Genomic DNA, 14,345 nt, shown 5'->3' with positions numbered 1-14,345 from the left:
TATGACTATAAGTTTTAAAGAGTGGTTTGGTCCTTAGAAGATTGACTATCATTATTAGTGAGGTGGTTGGTCCTGTAAAGAGGAATGAATAATTTAATTTGTACTGTCGGAATGACAAAATTTAAAATATCTATATTGAGTACAATAAGTTGCAAACTAGCCTATGATATCATGACAATATGAAAATTTAGGTGTAAATGGATAGGTTAAATAGTAAAAGGTGTTGACAAAACGAACAAAAACTTAGTTATATATAGTAGAATATAAGCAGATTAGGAAATATGAAGATGATAATACAAAGGCTATGTATAGAATTAGCAACTTGCACCAGGAAAGTGCTGAACAATAACTTAAAAATTATTGTTTTAACGCCTCCGGTAAGGCGACAATTTGGTCTGTTGTTCAAACTATACCCAACATTTCACAATATTCATATGAGCATAAGGTGAGAATTTAATCCACTGCTCATTAATATTTGTTTATACAATATTTTTTGTAATAATGAAACGGCCAAGCCGCATATTTTCTCTATGGTGTAGAGCTTGTGAAGCTAGGTCATGTAGAGTTAGGAGCTCTACGTGAGATTTAATATTTTTGGTGGGATTTCACTTCTTTTTGTAAGGTACTTGTGACAATATTTTTTTATTATTTTTTCTTTTTTTGGGATGTATTGCCTGCACATCAGAGGAGCCTTTTTATATCCCACTCTCTATCATGTATTTTTTTCTTTTTTGCTTTACTTCTTATAATTAATGATAGGTCATGGCGGTACTTGGCTGTTAGGCGATTAACAAAATATGAGGATACAGTTTACGGTTTATTATTATTTTAGTAATTTAATCTATTTAAGCACAAATTTAACATTTCGTATTACAGGCTTTTAATGTTTTTATTATTCTGTATGTGATATGTGTCCAATTGTGTAGTGCCAGGTCTAAAAGAATTTAATTTATCTATTTATATTCAATTGATGTGCCTTATTACTACTAAAATAAATATTTATAAGGTGAACAATTTGCAAATCAGTCGCTCTGGACTATATAAGCCTGCCCAAAAGAGAAAGAGGATGACCCAATATCAATGACCAATGAGGATTTATCAATCTTAGCCCGTTAATTTTTTTGGACATTTTGTTTTAGCGACTACGTAAGCTGAGGAGGCAGGAAAAGATATGAAGTATACTTCGATTAACATCGCTAACTTTAACATTTAAATATTTAATCTTAATCAACATATTATCATATGTTTTTATGTTGTTTATAAAATATTACATTATTATTTTACTATATAATTTCAAGGAGTCCCTTTCTTAATTTTCAACCCAAAAATATCAAGAGTACCTAACGCAAAAATTCGACAAACCAATCTTTGTTGATTTTATAAAAACCGAATAAATTCTAATAATTTCCATGCAAAAGCTTACTCATATTATACTGTATATTAAAATCGGGTAAAATTTAAAACTTCACAGAGCTTCGTGAATAATTAAAGAAGCTAAGTGTACCCTGAAGCAGAACAATAAGTTTAAATATTTGTTCAGCTAATAGCAAAGCCATTTACACTAATTTGTTGAATCAAATTTCCCTGAAGGATATATTCAGGTACATGATTTTGGTGTGATAATAATTGTCAGTAAAACATTTCTAGTTAGAAGTTTATTTATTCAAAATACTAGCTGATGCCCGCGTAGATAAAGGGGATTTTAGAAATAATAAGCAAGTTTGAAATTGAAGATGATCTGATGTCCTATTCTAGTTCCGGTTCCCGTTTTCGCTCCCGTTCTCAACATATTATATGAATTTTATTTTGAGGAAGATTGCTGTTGAAAACTAAACCTACTACTGGAATAGTTATAGCTCATCGGCGTGAATTTCAGTTTTTCGCAAAACCCGTGGAAACCAAGGATTTTTCGGGGATAAAATGTAGCCTATGTCCTTTCCCAAACTCTACTCTATCGCTTTACCAAATTTCATCAAAATCGGTTCAGTAGCTACGGCGTAACAGCGTAACTAAAAACTTATATTCACATTTACAACATTAGTAGGGATGTGGAATCGGTATAGGTTTTATTAATCTAATTTAAAGTAGGCTTCATAAGATACATAATAGCTTCAAGGGTAAATGTATACACTTCTGTAATGAAGTCCCAGCCACAGTTCAGGCATTATCTATAAATAAATTTAAATGTTTTATAAAAAAATGGCTCCGTCGTAAATCCTATTACTCCACTGCTGAATATCTAAATGATCGGACAGCCTGGGACTAGATTGTGATTATTTTATAGCGATAGAAATGACTGTACAATATTATATTTTTATTGAAAAGAGCGCAAAAAAATGTTGGGGGAGTTTCTTGCGCCACTTCTTCTCTCTCAGAGTGCCATTTGTTTCCGAAGCGGTAGTAGTATCTAGTAGTTATCAGAAATAACATCAAAAAGAATTCTAAAGGAATCAATTTTGAGAAAAAAAATGCCTTCTATGCCTTTAACGAGTATCTTAAAAGGTGAAGAAATCTAAGTAAACTTCCTATATTTTTTTATTTGTGAATAAAATATAAATCAATCTGCTAATTAAATTGTAACTTGAAATAATTACGATATTTAGAATTATGTCAGCCTCAGAAGGCTAACAGATATTTGTTGAATTATCTTTACATATAAATAAAATTGGAGTGCCTGTTTGTAATATTGAAATAACCGTTTTCTACTACATGTTTATGAATATATATGCAGTAGATACACCAAAATAACATTTTTTACAATTTTTGTCTGTCTGTCTGTTTGTTCCGGCTAATCTCTGAAATGGCTGGGCCGATTTTGACGGGACTTAATTGGCAGGTAGCTGATGTGATAAGGAGTAACATAGGCTACGTTTTTTTTTTAGAAAACTTCTTTTATTTTGAAAAAATAAAGTAATGTTGCAATGTAAAAGAAACGGTCTCACTCTAAAAATAATTTATATGGCAAACGAACATCTGCCGGGTCAGTTTGTTGTACCATAAAAATTTAAATAGCTAAAACTTTCAATGGGCAGTAGTTCGGTAATATAGATATTTTATAATTATTTTAAAAGAAGAAGAAAAGATATGAAAGCCCGCTGAGTTTCTTGCGCCCGTTTTTCTCAGTTCTGAGGTATACCATTTCGAATAGGAGCTAGTTTTTTGACGTTAAATAAGTGATTTTAATTTTTTATGATAGTAGGGGACGAGACGATCAGGACGTTCAGCTAATGGTAATTGATACGCCCTGCTCATTACAATGCAGTGCCGCTCAGGATTCTTGAAAACCCCAAAAATTCTGAGCGAACAATTATGCTCATCATCTTGAGACATAAGATGTTAAGTCTTATTTTCCCAGGCGCCCTTCAGACCGAAACACAATAATGCTTTACACATTACAGCTTAACGGCAGAAAGAAGCGTTGTTGTGGTACCCATAATCTAGCTGGCCATAGGAGCCTCCCACTGGTGGATCATATATTAAGTAAAAAAAAATAAATTTGAATACATAATCCAAAATAACTTTGGCCTATATCAGTCATCATCCAACTTCTTTTATTTAAATAGTAACAAAATTTGTACAATTTAAAAAAAAATTAATGTTCATATGTCGGCATATGATCGGGTCCCCAGAATTCCTCTTCTTCAGCTTCAGGAACTGGCATCCATTCATGTCCTTGGTATAAATATGACTTTCCACCGCGACCTTTGAACCCCAGTCGTGCCGCCTCGACCTGTATATCCTTTTTTGGTGGAATATGTTTTTTTCTTGCTAACAGATATACTCTTGTTGTCTGGAATATTAAAGAGTGTTTATTTTATAAAAATCGTTTTTTGTTTAAGAGAACACAACAAGAGTGTTCATTTTAAAAAAATGTGATATTCCCTCTATGTTATATTATGTATATATTATACAATAAGCAACCCTCAGCCATAACTTATCTATAATGTTACTACTACATATACCAATAGAAGGCTATTTTTCCCCCAAAAATAATTTGACGTATTCGTGCATTTAAGAAATAAGTATTAAAAAAATCATCAGTAATTTTATTTCTTTTGGCCGAGAATATATCTGCCGTCGAACAACTCTTACGCGAAATTAGGTATATTTAAACATTCCGTTCCGGGAATGATCGCGCGGTATGCCTCAGACCGGCGTGAATTTAGGCGCCCTCGCAGCGTTTTGTCAATGCGTATTATTTTAAGTGTATAGATTGCTTATAATTCGGATGATTTGAGTGAATGTATCTGAAAGCTATTGAAACAAGCTATAAGACCATGCAAAATAAACAAAATATGGGTCAGAACTTGGTGAGGGACTACGTACGAATCTTACGTATACAGCTTTATAAAACAGTTCCCTGGGTCGAGTTGGAATAATTTATTCTACAACAGCGACTTTTAGTGCAATCAAACATTATGGTTTTCTATTTGTAACTAGACTTAACAACTAATATCTCAAAATAATGAGCGTAATTGTTTTCAGAACATTAAAGAAGAGTTCTTACGACTCGCCCCAGTACCTTTAGAACCTAAAATACAACACTTCTACTTATTCTTATTTTCTTACTTACATTGCAAACCATTAAGCCAATGTAACGGCCATTGGCGACTTGCTTGAAACGAATATCTATTGCTTCAAGAATATCGCCATGTTCCATATCTGAAATCGGTTGTGGAATGGTCAGTTTGCGCATTGGAGAATCGCGTTGATTTAACTAAAGCATTCGATAATGTGCACTACGAAACATTGTCAGTGATAACCTTGACAAGCATTAAAGAGCTTACTAGGAAGGAAAAATCCTCAATGTTAGAATAGAAATATATATATTTACCAAAGGGTATGAGGCATAAAAAGGCATAAAGGCAGGTTTTGTTAACTGTTATAGCATTAACCATGCCATAGTGACACTTTAAACAATATGTTTAATTGTAATGATATGTTTGATTTCATAATGAAATTCATACTAATTTTTATGTATCTGTCTTGTTGGCTGTTCCTTTATCTGGAACTAATTCGGGATATCAATCCGGGTCGTGGTTACCGTAAAGTTGCATGTCAAGGATAAGAGAGTGGTTGTGAAAACCAAAAAAATTACGAGCACTACAAATTAAAATTTAAAGTTATACAATAATTATGCTTTATTTATATTAATTATATTTACATTCACCTCGAAGGGAGCAAGAGTTTAATCCCGTATAGAAAAATAATAATATATATAAAAAGGACCATTATAACAGACTAGCTGACCCGGCAAACGTTGTTTTGCCATATAAAGTATAATTCACGCGATAGTTTTATAAGTAATAAAATATTGCCTATATTATAGCCTGTACATCATTTTGTTCTATTGTCAATAATTTTTGCAGCGCACGCAAAAATAGGTTTTCGATTTTACACCTTGTGTTACAAAATAGCAATTTTATTACGGATCCCTAATTTTGAAAAAAATAGGGATCCACAGCCTATAGCCTTCCTCGATAAAAGGACTACCCAACACTGAAAGAATCATTCAAATCGGACCAGTAGTACCAGAGATTAGCGCGTTCAAACAAACAAACAAACAAACAAACATTGCAGCTTTATAATATTAGTATAGATATAATCATATAATCATAATATACCTATAATAATAAGTGACGTACCTTTGTATGGCGTGTACATTAAGTACTGACCCCTATCGGTCACCTCTACTAGTAGACTCATTACGTTGTTATTTTTTGTCATTAATAACAATTTTGCATTCCAATTAAATTTTTGTACTAGACGTGGACTTAAAATTTTCTTCATGAAGTAAATTTGCTGGAGAATCGTTAAAATCATAACATTAATTATATTATTAAACTATTTCAGGCAACTTACTTTGAAAGCAATAATCTTATTGAAAAATAAATAGAAAAAAAAAATCTTGAAGTATCTTTTTCAATGGTACTTGCATCATTTACTAATTAAAATAACATGTTTAAATCACAACGGTAAGGGTAGAATTGATATTAAAATATATTCTATGCAAGTATTCTTTCATTTAAATATAACACTTTTAAACGATTAAAACACGTGTACATGTAACTGTGTTTTAACATTAGATTTTTGCGTAAAAGTTACATTTTTATTATTATTTTAGGTAACCCGACGTTTCAAGACCTTTCCAGATCTCGTTTTCAGGGGCAATGTAAAAACACGGTTACAGTATCACGTGTTTTGATCCTTTAAAAGTGTTTTATTTAAATGTGTTACACTCGCGTTTTAAATGATTTTATCTTATTGTTTTTTGTGCATAAGCCATTTAATAAAATATAAGATTTTGTTACTTTTCCTTTATAAATATGAATATAACTCAATAAATTACTTACCTCATGAGTTGGTATTGCAAATGTTATCGTTAGAAATGGTTGGGTTGGGCCCCAGTAATAAAACGCAATCCATTTTGACAGTAAAACAGAATCTGGATTGAATCTAGCAAACTTACTAAATTCTTCACAAGAAGTCGTTTCATTAATATGAAAATCAGGACCCGCTTTGGTACATTCAACAGTTTTAATTAAAAATAAACCTAATAATAATGTATTTATTCGTTGGCTCATATTGAATATTTTTTGGCAATTATATATACAGTAAAACAATGAAAATACATAATTAGCAGCGATGTTATCACTAATACTAGAATCAATTGGACTGTTATATTTGACAATGCTAATACAATATGTTGCTAGTTGTTGCAAAATATGTGGTGTTGTTTAGACATAACAATGTTTACGTGCAAACAACGGAAATCATCAAATAGTTCTATCAAATTATACTTCACGCAAGAGTACTTAGATCTACTGGTGTTCGTTGAACAGACAAATATTTCCGAGATTCTAGTTTCATTCTCTGTTCTCTTTGTACCTGTGTTAGATAGTTCTCATGATCAATATCTCTAAATACTGGGTGCCCTTCACCATTGAAATTCAAAACAGCTGCTTCTTTTTCCATTTCGGATTCGATTTTTGGGCCAGTATCAGCAATACTCATGAGGACAGCATAAGGTTCATTACAATACATCAAAGCTAGGTAAGGATCAACTATTTTCAATCTTAATTTTATAACAGGATACGTAGAATTACTTTCTGGAAAAGTAAAGAGTATGTAAATGGGTTGGGTATAAAAACAATCATGATATATTTATTACAATAGTGATATAGCTTAAGTGACTAATTTGAAAATGTTAAATTTTAGCCAATGAATTCACGTAGTGCTTTGGTGCGGTAATTCTGCCACATGCCATTCAATACAGCTCCTTTTTTAATTGTAATTATGTTTGAATAGTTATAGATAGCCGATAGGGTATAGTGTAGGGTATAGTAGGGTGGTATACGTATCAAACTATTGCAGACTGTTTGTCTGCGATGTTAATCAAGGAACGGCGTTAACATAAAATTGAAAAATTTCAACAGGGCAAAGACCACGGTTGTAAGGGTTGTGAATTGCGGATTGTGTTTTTTGACCCTTGTTTGTAAATGTAACCAGAACTCAAAATAAATAATGATAATAAGCCACGCAATATCAATCATTATCTAATAGGCGGGTTTGATAGCTAACATCAACATAACCCAATTAACTGATAATTTCAAGAAAAATTTCAATTTGACACATAATTATTTTAATTTTTACCATATACCACCGCTTCGGAATAGTTAGTTATTTGAGGTAAAATGTAAAAGTAATGTGGCAAAAAACTCAAAGCCACTTATTCAAATCAACATTTGCAGCTTTCGCAATTTAAAAATATCTTAACAATCTATTTATTCAATAATATTCAATCGTCTCGACTTATTTGAGTATGTTAGTTAAATTTAATGTAATAAATAAATAATTATAATTTATAAATTAAATTTATAAAAACCATGAAAAAACAAGCACATCAAGTCGTAAATAAATGGATATATGATTCCAGCAGTTTATTAACATAATGTAAAATAACTTTTAAGGAACACAGCTTTAAACTTATTTGTTACCAAGAAATCAGAATCAGGATTGACAGGCTCTACAAATAGCGCCCGTTTACCAATCATCGCTATATTTTAGAAATGGTAACGACCCAAGATGTCGCACCGACCAAATGAAAATCATGTCGGTACCTTTAATGTTCATATTCCCGTCAATTTCCACAAAAACATTCCATTAGTGAGCAAAATTAGGTGTTTTCTAAAAATTGTTAAAGAAGTTGCTTACGTTTGATTGAATCTGGCACTTCCTGATGAGTGATTGCATAAAATAAGCCCTTTCTATCTCCCGCAATAAGTAACTTCTCAATTTCTTCACTCAATAGTATTTTTGGTTGTTTCCAATCTATATTTCTGGTGTATGGTCCATACTCAGTTTGATAATGCTGTACTACCTGAAGATATAATAAAAAAAATCTAAAACTGTCTTGTAAGTATATTGTAATGTTATATTTTAATTTTAGATAGAAGTCCAAGGACTTAAATATTTTTTGATATTTGGATTGAAATTATTTATCCTCAAAGATACATAACAGCTGTTTGTCCTCATTACCTCTTATTTAAGAAAATAATAATGGTTCAGATAAAATGGTCAGATTGCCATCTAAATACAATGTCAATGTTACTAAAATAATCACAAAGTGTGGTGTTGGTAATTTGTACGAAGTAAAATTATAACAATGCTTACCTTTTTTGTAGGATATGTAAATCTGTGAATTCGTGCCATTCCCAGGTCCCGATCACTCCATAAATAAAAGGGAAGCCAATCTAAATTTACTATATCATTTGGATGAAATAATGCTTTCTTTGCAAACTGATCACATGTTGTCCAATTTATATTCTTTTGTTTAGATCCTACTAGAGAAAAAAAATTTTTATCAAAAAATTCCCTTAACTTTCGATCGCTTATTAGAGGTTTGCCTATTTCTTTTGTATTTCCATCTATATTTTGTAATTTCTTTAATTGTCTCCGATTCGGGCGAACAAAATTACTCTCCAGAATTTTTTCAAAATCATAATACATTTGAGGTCTGGTTCCATTTGAACTACCAAATTGTTCTCCCAAAAATGTATCTCCATGAGTTTTTTTCTGATTATATATCATTTCTTCACGTGCACTAAGAAAACTGGGACGTTCTTTTGCGATTTCCGTGATTTGAGATGCATCTTTTTGAGTAAAACTAGACTTCTTTAGCTCTTCGTCTATTGGCAACCCATAAGTATGTGGCGTATTCCTAACGCGATCTCTGAAAACGTGACCAAAATCACTTGAAATCGATTCACTCTTTTCTTGTCTATCTTTGTTACGAGATTCATTACCCTCTCTCGTAAGGGAACTATCTTTTAAAATGAAAAATGAAATTATTAGCAAAAAATAAACCTTCATGTTTCCCGGTTACTTATAACTGTTGTGACTTTATATTTATAACCTGAATGTGGATAGTAGCAGATGGATAAACCTTTTTAGGTGAAAAAATTGATTTACTGCCACTAATTTTAACATACCTTGGAACTAAACATACCTTGTTGTATTCCTCTACCTAGATTGATATCTTGCTAGGAAATAGCCGACGCTGGTCAAAATTCCAAATATTTATTTTATATACTACTGAGCAATATGTACCTTTCTTACTTTTGTTATAGAAGATGTCTACTTTTAAATGACATAGATTTTATATATCGACATTATGGGGCACAGGCCATTACATTTTTTGTCTATTTCCTTCTTGTGTGTGACTGTGTGTGTATTTTGTCTTTTTTTCTTAGAAAAACATTATTTACTTCAAACCACCTGACCAAACTAGAAATTGCCTCATTTACCTCTTCAAAGCTCAATTGCCTGCGAATAACTTCAAAAAGTTCCTAAAGATGTGCCATCCGCAAATAATATAATTTCATGATTGTCAATACGATAGGGGAAGTCATTAGCATAAAAAATAAGAAAGAGAAAGTGACCTAGAATTAAACCCTGTGGCACGCCGATAGTGACTGCTGCTGATTTCACACTATTCAGAACTAAATGATTTTAAAAGATAAATACCATGATTTTAAAAGATCCAGAGCTTTAACCTCTGACACCGTAATGGGATAATTTCCCATGCAGATTTTCATGGTGAACACAGTCAAATGCTTTAGATAAGTCACAAAAATCCCAAGCGCTTTTGCAAATCTTCTTAGGATTCAATAAAAAATAATTACAAAATAACCGATCGCTCCATACCCACTTTGTGCAAGCCAATCCCATTCTACTATTGTGATTTAATATCGACTTCGAAAAACACATGTGAAAAGCCGTAAAATTAGTAAAGTGTCTAACAAAATAGAAATTTGAATTAAAAAATTGAACCCATTATGTTACCCACACCTTTCCGAATCATTGTCGGAATTTGATCTGTCATCCGTATTGTTTTACAAACACTTACTGAGTGGACGACGGCCGCTATTAATTTTCAACAACAAAAATGTAACTTGACGGTTTTATGTTAGTTATCAAGGAACAAGCCACTCACTAGTTGTTTTATTATGAGCAATCAGCGCTACGAATAACGTATTGCCGATTAAGTTTTTATTTAAATTTCATCAGTGCCAATCCCGAATACTCACAAGGAGTAATTTTACAGAAACTGTACGATATTATTGTGACAAATAATATGTACCTATAGGTACAAATCGAGTTATCATTTCGAACCTTTTCAGGAAGGGTTCAGCAAAATCGCAAAATCCAAAATGGCATTATAACAATATGATTCAAATTCCATTTATCTTACCTATTCCCTGGAATCGAATATCTGATTTTCTATATTCAGTCTATTTCCTATCTGACTTTCAGGTTCAACACATAGGCATCTATAGAGCGTACTAATACTTTGGTCAGACTTTACTTAGGTAAAACTTTGCTGAGGGTTTAGCATAACATAATCTTTGATTTATACTCATCTGAGAGCTGAAATTATACTGTGCTTCAGCTAAGACAGCCCAATGCAAAAGTTAAGTTCATGTTTTATCACACTCTGCTATGTTTTACATAATTAAAGTCTGAGCAAAGTACGCTTTATAGATCACAGCTTTAGTGATTTTTGTGAAAAAAAAATATGTCAAAAAACAAATCAGAATAGACAGATACACAAGAAACAACTATAAGTTGAATTGCAACAGCTGTCAGTTGAAATCACGAAGTATCTGTTGACTTGCGACCGTCTTCAATAACCTATCTATCCTTAGTTTAACTTAGAGGTAGACAATTCTATCCTTTTACGCTTACTTACATTTCAATAACCTATCGACAGATAGCATTGAACTATAACTAATAATATAACCATATTGGACATAACTATGGATAGATAAGATCTTGTCGTTAATCGGTGATTGCAATGTCGGATACATTATTACTGATACATAACTAGAGATACGTTATTAAAAACGGCCGTTAGTCTAATTGCCTGACTTACTAATTTATTCAGGAGTGGAGTTTGAGCTCGCTATATCAAAACTTAGGACTTACTTATCGAATAAATATGGTAAGGATACTAAACCAAATTAAAAACTAAATAAATAAGATATTATAAAATATCTATTTATTCTTCCATATTTTTATTGAGTAGTAAATTAATTTAATCATCGACATCAATATAATTTTCAACCTCATTATCAACGTAACTATCAAGATCTTCATCATCTTTAAAACTGTCTAGGTCTGGAGTTTCTAAGTCCTCAATTCCCGAACTATTATATTCTCCCCTAATTCCAAGTCTCGATGCTATTTCCTCTACCTAAAATAATAATTATTCTTCATTTACTTTGCATTGGTTACTTTAGTTACATAAGACTTTGTTTATAAAAACAAATAAATTTCAATATGTCGAAATTTAAATGGTTTCAATATTACCCAAACCTCCTTTTTCTACTGCCAAGCAGATAAAATGTGCAAGTACTAATAGTATTTCAGTTTAAATGCCTCCATGAAATTACTAAATAAAATTGGCTTCTGAGAATTACACCCAAAAGATACAGATAAAATCTTTGTTTAAATAAGCCCGACTATGCGCTTTTGAATTGTCTAAGCCATATTATCCTCGGAAAAAGATGAGGCCATGAGAACTATAAAGTAAAGACAATCCTTGCCACCCTTTTGAATCAAGAAATTAAAACTGTTAAACATGCTATACAAATCGATTTCTACATTTTACAGTTTTTGTATCAAATAGATCATGGAAATAATTATCTTTGTATAAATATAATTTATGCCACAGTCACCACATCATCAACCTTAAGAACTTGACTTGTGTGTATATTAAAGTTTCAAGAGGTTTATAATTTTCAAAATTCCAAAGCAGCAATTATATTAGATAATAATATATTTTAAATATTGTAGTAAACAGGGTGTTTACTTACCATCAAGTAAATGTCTTGCTCATAATGCCACACATCTTACCAAAAAAAATGATCGGCAGTAAAAAATAAGGTTATTCTAGAAGTTAGAGATCAGAATCATGGAAATCTGCGCCAAGTTTAAATATATTAGGTCCCCTTAGGTACCATCATCATGGAGATATTTATCATTCTGCAGGCAGAGGACATGTTTGTTAAAAAGCACACTTACGTCACTTTCATTAATTTTTGTCTCCAACGGAGCTGCGGCATATCCCACTCGATATTTACAATTCAAGATACCAAGGTAACCAGGATAAACCAGTTTCATCCCAAAATCATGAACCTTGAAGTGTCGAACTAAAAATGTTAGAAAAATACATTATATTTAATACGTCATAACCAGTGCTAATGAATAATGAACCAGTGTTATAACAGATCCAAAGTTACTTTAATGTTATACTTGTATGTCAAACTCTCCCTGTTAATAATGCTATGAATCGGTGTGCTACTTATGCACACGCATCCCTAATAAATATAATGTATACGAATTTTACTATATGCCAAAATTTATGAATTTAACTTAATTTTGTATATTTAATCCCATTAGCGAGAGAAATTACTTAAAAATAACAAATTGTTTTAACAGATTATAGGCTTTACTTCTTTAAGAGTCCTGTGATATTTTGCTGAGGGGGTCCAATTATATTATAATATAAGGAACTATATATAATATTAAAATAGATTATAATATAACCAAAGTTGCCGACACAGACCAAATGATTGCGAAACTGAAGTGGCATTGGGCAGGGCACATAGTTCGACGGACAAATAGCCGTTGGGGCAGTAAAGTCCTCGAATGGCGACCACGTACCTACCAAGACGCAGTGTTAGTAGGCCCACAAGATGGACCGATGATCTGGTCAAGATCGCCAGAATACGTTGGATGAAGGCAGCGCAGGACCGATCGTCGTGGAAATCATTGGGGGAGGCCTTTGTCCAGCAGTGGACGTCTTCCGGCTGATAAAGTTGATGATAAGGAAATAAAATTAAAGAGGCTTTTAAAGTAACCACTGCTCTACGAATCGGATATCCAAGATGTATATAGAATAATCGACTAGACTTTAATACACTTTAAACCTTCTAAGGCTTCTACCAAAGACGACGTCTAGGTACTTTTTTAAATTCATTTTCAAAAATAATGAATTTAGTTTTCATACATTGAAAAAAGTAATAGAAGATCGATCATTTTTCTTTTGAAAACAAAACAGAAAGTCCCCCCTTTTCTTTCCCTCAGTTATATAAGCTTTGGATGGTGATAGCTCGTGTGACAGAAATATTATATGCCAATGGACAATTATCCTTATTTATCGAACTTATAGCACAAAGACTCCTGTATTATAGAGGGCGAACTCTATCAAACACCAGTAGCAGCGATTGTTTAAGATATGTTGGGTTTATTACTAGACCAATTACGATAGGTTATAATTACCTGACTAATGAGCATTCAGTGCCACTCGCCCGCTGACCTCACTTGGTTAGCTGATTTGTATGCATTGCGAATATTATCGGTATTAGGAGCTATATGGTCGATGTCTTTAGTACTTTTTGTACTACAATGTTGTTGTGTAAATAGGATATGACTAATAGTAACATAGACAAACTTACACTGAAAGGCTACACTAGGCACCATACTAAACTTGCCAGAAACATTTGTGCTTATAAACAGTGCACTCATATCTGCTGATGACTCCATAAAAAGAACTGATCTGTTCCAATCCACAGGCGGATCTAGATCAGTCAGCTCTGAACTAAATCTCTCTATTAGCTGAAAATGGTATATAATTTATAATTCAATGAATATTTATATAAATTATTTCAACAATCAGTGACTTTACAAAAGTTTTCTTATTTTAAGAATATAAATTTTGTTTCTTTTATGTAGATATCACTTAGGAGAAAATAAGATTCTCTTTGTCGGGCTTATTGTTC

At 32.1% G+C, this 14,345-nt stretch overlaps 1 protein-coding gene across 1 annotated transcript; it reads right to left on the bottom strand.

Moving 5' to 3' along the window:
• Nucleotides 1–11,596: 11,596 nt before the first annotated feature.
• On the bottom strand, nt 11,597–14,109 carry LOC126973978 (uncharacterized). The gene is made up of 3 exons (XM_050821326.1): nt 14,022–14,109; nt 12,586–12,713; nt 11,597–11,755 (listed from the first exon to the last, which is right to left on the bottom strand). The coding sequence occupies exons 1-3, from the start codon at nt 14,107–14,109 to the stop codon at nt 11,597–11,599; spliced, it is 375 nt and encodes a 124-aa protein (XP_050677283.1).
• Nucleotides 14,110–14,345: the final 236 nt, after the last annotated feature.

This window comes from Leptidea sinapis, chromosome 31 (assembly GCF_905404315.1).
Source record: "Leptidea sinapis chromosome 31, ilLepSina1.1, whole genome shotgun sequence".
Lineage (NCBI taxonomy): Eukaryota > Metazoa > Arthropoda > Insecta > Lepidoptera > Pieridae > Leptidea > Leptidea sinapis.
The sequence above is the reverse complement of the archived record's forward strand: the minus strand, read 5'-3'. Positions and strand labels throughout refer to the sequence as shown.